At 35.6% G+C, this 11,414-nt stretch overlaps 1 protein-coding gene across 1 annotated transcript; it reads left to right on the plus strand.

The window, feature by feature from the left end:
• Positions 1 to 2,636: 2,636 nt before the first annotated feature.
• LOC131079873 (probable disease resistance protein At4g33300) lies at positions 2,637 to 4,475 on the plus strand. Its single transcript, XM_058017912.1, has 3 exons — positions 2,637 to 2,999; positions 3,079 to 3,290; positions 3,515 to 4,475. The coding sequence occupies exons 1-3, from the start codon at positions 2,674 to 2,676 to the stop codon at positions 4,327 to 4,329; spliced, it is 1,353 nt and encodes a 450-aa protein (XP_057873895.1). The 5' UTR covers positions 2,637 to 2,673; the 3' UTR covers positions 4,330 to 4,475.
• The last annotated feature ends 6,939 nt before the right edge of the window (positions 4,476 to 11,414 follow it).

Here is an 11,414-nt window from a genome sequence, read left to right on the forward strand (position 1 = left end):
TTTTTTTGTATCTACCTATTTAGCTTTGAAGCAATTATTTGACCCAATCCTATCTTAAGCAAGGCAAGCTCTAACTTTAAAGGTTAAATAGTTTCAAATATAAACATAAAGTGTTGTCTACATGGTATATTTGCAAATTTGAAATTCTTCAATTTGAAGCTTGCATTTCTTTGACAAAAGGTGACCACCTTTTAAATATGATGAGAAATTGTTGCATAATATCAAAAGAAATAAATAGGGTCAGGTATTTCTATTATTGTCTTATTCCTCCACTCATGTTTAAAGAAACAATTTGATGGGCTGGTGATCTCTTTCATTTGTATGTTTACATCCAATATGGCTTATCTTGTAAAGGCTTGGCAAACTCATTTCAGAAATATGTAGCTAGCAATTTTGTTGTTTTGGTAGAACAATAGCAAGTCCTTATTTCTTGAAGTGGACTTACATTAACTTATTTAGAAGACAAATGAGGCAAGAAGATCTCCTTCCAACCTAATCTTTATGGAATTGGGATTATAATGTGAATGTTTTCGAAAGTGTAGCTAGCAATGAGCATGAAAATCGTATACAAAAGAACTTAGAAAAGCTAATAGCCAAGATTTTAAAAAATTAATGTCATCTTTCTCCTCTTATGTTTGGAGATAAAAGGTTAATGGGCTAATAATATCTTTCATGTGTGTGTTTACACCCAATGTAGCTTACCTTGCAAAGGTTTGGAAGGCTTATTTTAGGTAATATGTGGCTAACCTTTTTGATGTCATGGTAGCATGCATTCAACAACAAGTCCTCATTTTTTTAGGTCGGCCTCAACTAACTTATTAAAAGCACAAGGATGAGGTGAGGAATATCCTTGCAACATGTTCTTTATGGAATGAGGTGAGGGAATCCACTAACTTGTACAAAATCTTGAGGTAAGTCACTTCCTGTGGTATTAATGAGTTTTATTTTTACAAATCTGTATGTGGCGAGATCATTTCTTTGTTATGTTTTATTCCACTCTATAAAAAAGTCTATTGTTATTCATTAAATAAAGACATGTGTCTTAAGGAAGTTGTCTCATGCTTGGAGAAACAATTATCAAGGAGTTAAAATATTGTCCTCAAATCCACTTTTAGTTTACAATGTATAGATTGAAGCAACAACAATACAAATATTCATTTTGCTTGTCTCATTTTAAAAAATTCTATTGCACGAAGGTTTCTTAAATTTCCTACAAACTATGTTATTTTCTCTAGCACAACACAATTTGTGCAAACTCTTGAGGTAAGTCACTTGCCATGGTCTCATTGAGTTTTATTTTTGAAATTTGTATGTAGTTGGATCATTTATTTTTTTATAATTTTTTATTTCATTCTAAAACAATTATGTTGTTATCCATTAAATGAAGGCATGCATCTTAGGAAGGTTGTCACACGCTGGGGTAAACAAATATGAGGGAGTTGAAATATTTGTTAAATAGGGAGAATGCAACATTCATGTAAATTGTCATTATTGATCTTTACCCTATTTTCACTACACCAACAATCTTTATTATGTCATACATAAAAGCTACGTCTGCATATACCATTGTTATGGCAGAGCCCTCCACACCCATAGCTTTACCCACATATATTGCTGCTAATGTTTGGGCATCATTAACTCCATCACCTACCATGACATGCATGCCTTCCTCCTTTAGCTCTCCAATAAACTTCAGTTTGTCTTTTTGGAGTAATTAGGTATGAACTTCAATTTCTCCTACTTACATGCTATTACCATGCTCCTCTATCCATTAATAAATGTTTGATAAGATTGTCTTATCAAATAAATAATAAATAATATGTCTCCTTAACATATTAACTTAAATATATTATTCTATCGACGTAACCCTTACACCTACGTAGAATGTTTATTAAAAAAAAATTAAAAAAAATGATGGTCCCACTTAGAAAGTAAAGTGAGCAATGATAACATAAAACTCCCGAAACGCAGTCATTAAAGGTTCCTCTATCTTCTCATATAATGAGAAAATATTTCCCAACGTGTTAGATAACACAAACTGCACGAAATGAGAAGTCAACTTCCTATGTGCTTGACTGGAAAAAGCTGAGTAGGAAGCAAACACAGACCACGCGACATTGTTATCAATTTCTTCTACCAATTCAACAGATGTCATTCCGAAACACTTTGAAGGTTAAAGGAATGGGACAGGCAAATACGAAACCATTTCTAGGAAAGATCTTGCGAGGAAAGTTTCATCTATGCGACTTCATGTGAAAGGGCCATCATGAAGCATTCGCGGTAGTTACCGTGAAGTCTGTAATGAAAGCATAAGGAAGATACATTTTAAGGGTTCACTCGTAGAATTGATGAGAAAGCAGCCTTACAATTGAATAACAAGTCCAACAACATTTTTAATGAGGATTTTATCAACAGTTGCCACGAGAAAAAGCCTATGCAGATTTCTTGGCGTACACGCTGCTAAGAATGCTGATTTCATTGCAACTTCATTAAGACCGAGTCACTTAAATGTTTCCCATGTTTATTTCTTCTATAAAGAAGACACTTCTATTAGCATTCCAAAAAGAAAGAAATCTCAGAAAAGAAACACTGTAAGGACAAGGCGCTAAGGACTACGCAGCACTAGGCTTCAAATTCGAAAGAAATTGAACCTTTTTTAAATAGTTCTAACAAATGGTTTCAGTGACTGCAAGCTGTATGCAAGTGGAATCGCACAAGGCTTGGAAGAGGGCAACGAATAAGATTTCTAAAAGAAGATATAGATCAAATTATCAAAGAAAAGGGCTATATACTCTGCCGCAGATCAATATTGACTCTTTCGATCATGTACACAAGGAATGTCTCTTGGACTTGGCATTGTTCCCGGCAGAAAAGAAAATATGTGCTGATGCACTTTTGGACATTTGGGTTTATGTTGAAAAGCTACAAAGGAATGATGCTTTTGTCATCTTATCAGAACTTGCGGACATAAATCTGTTAAATTTAACTGGCAATCCAAGGTAATTGCCTCTGCTTTATGTATTCGATTTCTTTTAATTTTTTTTTTCAACACCAATCTGACATGTTTTCACTTAACAGAGGAAGTACAACAATCCCATGTGGAAATGCTTCAGAGCTATACATCTCCCAGCGTGATGTAATACGTGATTTGGTCTTCGATTTGGGACACGAAGACAATATACTCCACCGAAAGAGGTTGTCCACAGAAAGGAAAAATGGTAGTTTGCTGGGGAAACAAGAGTTGCTCAGAGGTAGAGCATTTGATACTCGAATTCTCTGCATTCTCACCGGTGAGTTATTCAAAAACTCTTACACATCCATTTTGCTCAAAATGATTTCTTTGTAATGCTAGACATTATTTTCTATGTGCAATGATACAAGAGAATTGAATTTCAAATAAGGATTTTCCCAATATAATAAGGTTTACATCAGATTTCTAGGTAACTTGGTTGTGCTTGAATTCCACATATATAACGAGTACTTATTGGAATTGCTTTGTAATTAATAAATGCAGGCCGTATGGAGGAAAATGACTGGTACGATATGAATTTCCCCGAAACAGAAGCTCTGTTGTTACTCTTCACTTCCACAGAATACTTTCTTCCCCCATTTCTGAAATCCATGAAAAAGCTGAAGTTTCTCATGATATCCAATTGCGGCACAAACAAAGCAACAGTGAAAGGTCTAGATATCTTATCGTCACTCACTCAGCTCAAGAGTGTCCGCTTGGAGAGGTTGATTTCACCGCTTGGTGGAAAACAGGGCATTGAAGCACTGCAGAATTTGGAAAAGCTATCTCTGAGCTTATGTGAAGGATTTGAAAATATACCCGCATTCACCAGTTTACAAGATTTAAATCTAGACCACAACAATGATTTGGAGGAGTTGCCCCTTGGTATCTGCAATATACCCTCCATTGTGTCCTTGTCTATTACCAACTGTCATCAGCTTCAAAATTTACCATATGATTTTGGGAAAATGAGCAATCTGAGAATGTTAAAGTTATCAGCATTACCATGCTTGAATCAGCTTCCTGCTTCAATTGGAAAGCTTGAACAGTTGGAGTATTTAGACATTTCACTATGTGAGATCTTGACAGAGCTTCCAAAGGAAATAGGACAACTCAAGAAATTGAGGGAGCTTGATATGAGAGAGTGTTCCAATTTGACGACGTTACCTTCAACTGTTTGTGAGCTACATTCCCTGAAGCTTGTTACCTGTGATGAGACGATTGGGAAGCAGTGGTTGCGAGTTAAGAACACTTCTATTCCTGAGCTTAGAGTTGAAATTGTGGAAGCGTACTTTAGTTTGGATTGGCTTGATGTCTGACTTCTTTTCTTATCTCTCATCTTGAAGGACAAGATGCAAGGATATTGACATACTTTGTAAATAATTTGTAATAACTTTTCACGTTCACTGGGACAAACCAATATGAAGTCCTCTATATTTTCAGTGAATGATTATGATCATTCTTTTGTGGCAGTTCAATGCAGTAAACATTTTTTGTCGATTGTAAATACATAACGAAGGTATTCTCCATCCCAAGAAAAAATAAATTAAATTTGTAAGTGGGTGGGAATTGACCGCACAGCTCTTAAATTTGATGTCATTTTCTGTGAATGTACTTGAAATCAGTCCCAATGCACATAAGTTTCCAAGTTTCAGTATTGTGTTGTATGTACAAATTTGTTAAATTTTATACTTAAAAATTATTTTGCTGAATTTCTCTACTGTAAAGATTTGTTTATTCACCCTGGTCGTCGGGATCAATAGGTCCCAGATGGAAGAGGCAAAAACAACTAGGAGATTCATTCCTCCATTCAAGTAGTCGTAGCCGCACCTACACCCAATCGAACCGGTGTCTCAGGCGTAGGGGAACCACACCAATCCATCCCGATCTTGGTGGTTAAACTTTACTGCGGTGACGATACTGCAGGGGAAGTTATAAAAATAAATAATTGAATCATGCACATGGTGTTTGTAGGAGTTGTAGATTTATATCAATATTAATTTTCTGTCAAGCAGTTTTTGTTAGGAATAATGTTAGATTCTAGGATTGTAAAGAATTGTTGAGTTTTACTAAATATATTTAAGTATCTTTTACTTAATATACAATAGCTTTTTTGCTGAATAGTATATTTTTCAGAGGCATTTATTAGTTGTAGAGGGCTGTATAAATGTTTGTAAATAAAATTTTTTTTTTTTTTTTTTTAAATTTTTTGCATAAATTTGATGTTTAGCTGATAGTTGAATTCATGGAAGATTGAAAGAGCAGTTATAGACAACAGATAGTAGTAACAAAAAATGAAAAAAGAAAGATCCTGATTTTCCCGTTGCTTTAATGCATGGTTTTTTCTGATCAGTAAAGGCAGGGCCAGATTTATATTAATTATGCAAAAAATTACAGAGCCGACATAGCTAGTAGATAATTAACAAAATTCATGCTGGAAGCATCTGTGTGCCTTCTGAGAAATCAAGAAGGAAAGCAACTAGGTAAGCAGACCATAGTAAACATATAGTGTCCTTCCGACTATAACATATGAAGTCTTAAGATTTTTTAAAAAACTATAAGAGAGATAGTAGTAATGAAAAACAAAAAAAGAAAGATCCTGATTTTCCCATTGCTTTAACGCATGGTTTTTTTTTATCGGTAAAGGCAGGGCCGGATTTATATTAATTATGCAAAAAATTACAGAGCTGACATAGCTAGTAGATAATTAACAAAATTCATGTTGGAAGCATCTGTGTGCCTTCTGAGAAATCAAGAAGGAAATCAACCAGGTAAGCAGACCATAGTAAACATATAGTGTCCTTCCGAGTATAACATATGAAGTCTTAAGATTTTTTTAAAAACTATAAGAGTCTGAATGGTAGATGCTTTACTGCCCTATTAATAGAGATTATACTTATTAAAGCCAAAATTACTCACTTGAGAGTCTAAAACAGTAAAAAACTTTATACAGAACTCAGTGAGGAACCTAGCTTGTAGTTTCATTGTTGGCATCGGATTGAAGGGTCGCGTTCCTCACTCTCCCACGGCCTCTGCTCAGAGGGTGGCCCCTGCCATGGCCACATCTAGACCAGCAACGACCCCTGCTAGCTCCACCCCTACATGCCTACTCTGCCTGAGGATTCTCATCTTCTGCTTTCATAGGCAGAATGTCGTTGAGTCTAGCAAATTGAATTAGGTCATCCTCTCTGCCTTGGTCTTCTGAATTTTCCCCCAAAAACCGCCATTTAAGGTAACTAAGGCCAACTCTAGCAAATATCTAGTGCCTATCTAGATCCTTTCCTTTCAAGTCGAGCAAGAAAGGATAGTAGTTAATTAGTTCGCCATGAACATTAAATAGGATTATGTCACCTTGTTTAGGATTTCTTGGAGCTCTTGGGTAACCTCTTCTGAGAATAGCTTCTTTGTAAGGCTCTAAACTGCCTGCTTTGCAAGTTTTAAATCTAGCAATGAGGCAACAAACTTGGAAGAAATTCTAGTGTTGTCCCATGAATACTCATCTCTGTTCAGATGCCCACTACCCAAGATCATCTTGACTGCCAATATGACAGGGAAATCCAAGTAAAGGAGAAGGCACTTGAGCCTTAGGTCTGTTATTTTTCTAAATGAGACTTGGCACGTTGAGGCCGAGAGAGAAATTGGAGTATCTGCACCAAAACAGGAGGTGGGCCTAGGATAAACACTCATTATGAATCCAAAAGGAGGCTCTCTCGACACGATTGGCAATGCAGGCTAGCACGCATGGTTACTATGGTGAAGATTACAATTAATTTGTAGTTTCTATACAATTTAAAGAAACTCCTTCAAAAACCATTAAAACATTTTGTTTCTTCCTTGCACTTTCCACATCTCTATTTCTGCATGTTTTTACACTTTTCTGGATATCATTTCACCATTCCAAAACTCCCATTTTTCTACATGCAAAGATATTAGTCTACATTGTCTATGCTTTCATGAATGCTTGTCATATCAAAGAGGCAAGAAAATACAATGAATCAGTTCTTTCATTAATGGAGAGCTGCAGGTGGAACAGAGCTTCTCGTTAATAAGTATAGTCAAATATACATTCTTGGATGGTACCACAACATCTTTTTATTACATATTCCTCTTTCACCTAGACACATTCTTTGGCAAATTTATTGTTGATTTTATTGTTCCCCCTCTACTCTGAATGCACAAATAGAAGGTATAACTTGGCAAAAATTCATTGGGTTTACAAATAGGCAATGCAGTTTATTGAGATTGTAAGAACTCTTTCCCCACCAATTTTAATTAATGAGTCAATGTTTTCCTCAAGTGTCTACAATTAATTAATCTTATTGTATTTACAATACGTGTTAGAGAGTTTGAACATACTCAAGGGTATTCAACTTTTTAAAAATAAAATACTTATAACCGGTGAATTTCCTATTTGTTAGTTTTGTATTGAATATTTTCAATCTAATTTAAGTTTATTTGATATATGGGTTTGCACAAGGTAATCGCATAGGGCCAATAACTATAGTGAATTCTTTATGGTATTCTTCATTTTTAGGTGGTTTTTTTGTATGCATTTTGAACTAATATGGCTATTTAACAAATAAATTTATGGGCTATACCATTTAACATTTAAATTTTTAATCTAATTTCCTTAAGCACATTGCAGGTTGAACATGTGGAGGTTTGTAGAAAAGGATAGGGTAGATCTAGAATGATTTAGAATTCTTCATAGTGGCTTATATTCCATGTGGGATTTTGCATGCATTTATTTTGGGTAATGTTTGGCATTTGAGTAGTTGGTTATGTTAACTGTTTGTGGGTGTAAGTTTAAGCAAAGCAAGGCCAACAAATATAGAGATTCTTCATATTAGCTTTTAATTCTAGGTGATGTTTTCTATCAATTTTAAATTTTTTTTCTAATTTAATTATTCACCAATGGATTTTTTGGGTGATGCATTTCTACTTTGAAAATTTAAATCTAATTACCTTAAGCACTCTTGGGTGTAGATTTTGGTGTACAAGCCTGTAGTGCGATGTCAAATAGGGTCAATAACTATAGATTGTTCTTCATACCAGACTCTTATTCCAGGTGAATGATTATGTCCCCTTTGAAATTGGTTTGCATTTTCCAATGAAATTTTGGGCTTCCCATTTTTGCATTGAATTTTTTAATCTAATTTCTTACCCACTCATGGATGTAGGTTTGGATGTAAGGATCAACATAAGAGGGTAGAGTAGGTAAAGTAGGTCCAACAAATATAAAGTGTGAGCAATTAAAGGGTTAATTAAAATTGGAGTGGAGAGTAGCAATTTTCTCCTTTGCCTCTAAGGTTGGGGTCCCATGGAGGGGAGGCTTTCTAAAACATAGAGCGGGTGCTGTAGAGATCTTTTAGGAATTTTTTAGAGCGAGTGGTCCTATGAAATTTGTAGCATGCTTAAAAATTTAAGCTCATAAGTTTAAGGAAGTTGGTGGTCTCATGGATACATAGCTTTGTCTTCTATTCTTTATTTAATGAGAAAAACAAATTTAAAAACCTTATTTTCCCTCCAAAATTATTTTTTAATAGCAATCTTAAATTAAATATATGACAAGTGGCACATATCATCCCTAAGCTGGTGAGGCAATTTCTAGCCCCACCCCAATTTCACTCGTTGAAATATGTAGTCCTAAAAAGTAGGGGTTGCTATCTTTTAGGAAAAGATTTTAAATAAACCTGTAGCATAATTTTCTTTTGTTTCATGGGACCTCCTGCTCCATGAAAATGGAAGCTTAAGCCCCTTCATAGGACCCCACTCTAAAGATAAAGACATAACTATGCTATCAATATCAATAGATTTGACCATTACACTCAATTGATATGAGCTAAATAATATGTCAAATGCCCACCTATAGATAAAATCTATATTTGGGAAAAAAAATATTTTAATGAAGCGAGCAAACACAAAGGAGTTTGCAGAATGGTTCAGGGCTTGCGAGCCTTAGCCTGGATCTGTTTGCTTTGCTGTTGGTGCACTATGCACATGCTCTTCATTTTTGTTCTATCCCAGAGGTTCTCGCATTTGCCAGGGCTTGTTCGGAATGCAATATGGAGTTTAAATTAAGGTTCGATATAATGTGTGAAGGCAGTCCTGGTGTCAGCCTCAATGGCAAAAATGGAGGGGTTTTTGATGTTGATGCTAAGGACAAAGCAAATTTACAGAGGCCAAAGCCTAAGGGCAAAGGGAAGGGTGCAACCAAAGGCAATACCCAGGTCATGACAAAGAAGGAATGAATAGTTGGTGGTGAGGGAAGAAAACAATATGTCCTTCATTCAGGTGCAATGGAGGTGTCTCAATTATTTTTTGACCTCCTCTCTGCATGTGCATTATGTTGACCCTTTGGATGCAGTTCAGAAGGTGACTGCTACTACTATAGGGGCTACTGTTTGCTTAGACCAAGATGCCCTAGCGGCTTGTAAAAATAGAAGCAATCCTTTTCATGTTTCTAATGCTTATTGTTTGGAGCAGATTTGTAAGATCCCTCCTTGCACTAGTACCTCTGATCCTCTACCCTCTACTCCTGTGTGTGGAGTCGGTTCAACCTTCCTCCCTATTGTTTGAGCCTATTCGATAGAATGGTGAATCTTATTTGTTTTTTTGGGATTCAATGGTGACCTTTTTTGAGAAGCCTACTTAGTTTTGTATTCCAGATGACAATATTAATGAGATTGTTGCAAATATTGGAGATCAATCTTTTATTATGAGATACTTGCAGAGACGCCTGAGATTGGATGAGGTTGTGGAGTGGGTTAATTCCTCTTGGATTAATCTTTCTACTCCTATGATTGAGCCTTTGGATTCCGGCTTCTTTCTACTCACTTTTTTCTTTCTACTCACTTTTTACTTTGTGGCTGATTGTTCATTCATGGTGGAGAATGGTCCTTGTTTTTCGGGCAATTTGGCCTCTTTCTGGCTCCTTGGACCCCCTTTTTTTGACCCATCTTCTATTAGGATTACTAAGGTCCCTATTTGGATCAGACTTTACAATCTGCCCCTAGTCATGTGAAATGGTGATCTCATCAAGTTGTTGATTAATCAAGTGGGCACCTTTGTTAAGTTTGATTCGAAAGACGTTGCTCCTTCTCACAGGTTTGTTAGAGTATGTGCCATGGTTGATTTATCTCATCCTCTTTTCCACTCTATCTGAATTCAAACTTCCTTTGCCTCCTGGACTCAATTTTTAAATTATGAAGGGCTTCCTTTTCATTGTTTTCATTGCAATCAATTGGGACACAAAATTGAGGCTTGTACTCTTCATAGAGCTTTGGTTTTAGGAAGATGTGCCTCAAGAAATGGGTTAGAAAGGTTGGATCATCGGACACTAACTTCATTTATAAATTCTCAACCCATGATGGCTCGTGATCCTTCTCGGCCTTCAGTTTCATCTCTTCTTGAGCACCCTTTGGTACCATCATCTCCCGTTTTGGTTAATTCGACTAAAATTTATTTAGGGACCTAGGGGGAGGAGGATGGATATGAGTCAGAAGGCACTTTTTCTTTCATGGAGGATTTGGATGATATGGATATAGACTCTTTTAAAGATGATTTTATGGTGGCTCCCCCCAAGATTCTGGGAATTTCCCAAATAGAGAGCAAGAAATCTAAACCTGATTTTGGGATCCCAAAAAAGAGAAAAGGAAAAAAAAATTTGTATAGAATGAAAGGAAGACATGGAGGAGGGTTCTCAATGGACAATGGAAACCCTCCTCATACGGAAAACTAAAAAGTAGTCTGGATAGGGTCTACTATTTTTGTGCTCCAAGGTCTATTGTTTTGTACCTGTTGCTGATATTTGCATCTTGGCCAGGCTTATGTATTTATCTCTTGCTATATTTTTTAGGTTCTATCTTTCTCCTATAGATCTTCTTTTATTTGAGTGTTTCTAGCTCCCTACTTGGTAAGCTTATTGTATCCCTTCTTTTTATTTTAATAAAGGGAGTGGGTCCTCATCCCACAATTTACAAAAAAAAAATAGTTTTGACCATTGTATTAGAAATAATTTTGTGATAGTGGGAAGAGGTGTAAATAGACAAAGCTTTCGTAGGCATGTTGCTACATAAAATAAAAAATTTATTGGTTTGTTTGAAACAGTTTATATTTGCCTCATTTTAATAGAGGTCCTTATAAGGATGAAGAATCGTTTGGGCTTGTTTTTCACTAGTTGATGATTTTCTACTCTTCTAACTTTTTTTATCAAATCTATGTAATGTCGATAGTGGTATAAACTACTATGTATTTCCTACACTCCCCCTTAATTTCTACCACTATTTATATCAATATTTACAATAGCTAAATTTTCTCTTAAAAATTCACATTGCTCTTTTGATAAAGTCTTTATGAATATGTCTACCAATTGATCTTTGGATCTACAATGCTCTAGATTGAT

This window comes from Cryptomeria japonica, chromosome 4 (genome assembly GCF_030272615.1).
Source record: "Cryptomeria japonica chromosome 4, Sugi_1.0, whole genome shotgun sequence".
In the NCBI taxonomy this organism is placed as follows: Eukaryota; Viridiplantae; Streptophyta; class Pinopsida; order Cupressales; family Cupressaceae; genus Cryptomeria; species Cryptomeria japonica.

Excerpts from the sequence above, each read along its gene's own strand:
- LOC131079873 (XM_058017912.1), top strand. The coding sequence starts at position 2,674 with ATGGTTTCAGTGACTGCAAGCTGTATGCAAGTGGAATCGCACAAGGCT. Across the intron at positions 3,000-3,078 it reads AATTTAACTGGCAATCCAAG|AGGAAGTACAACAATCCCAT; the intron begins GTAATTGCCTCT and ends TTCACTTAACAG. Across the intron at positions 3,291-3,514 it reads AATTCTCTGCATTCTCACCG|GCCGTATGGAGGAAAATGAC; the intron begins GTGAGTTATTCA and ends TAATAAATGCAG.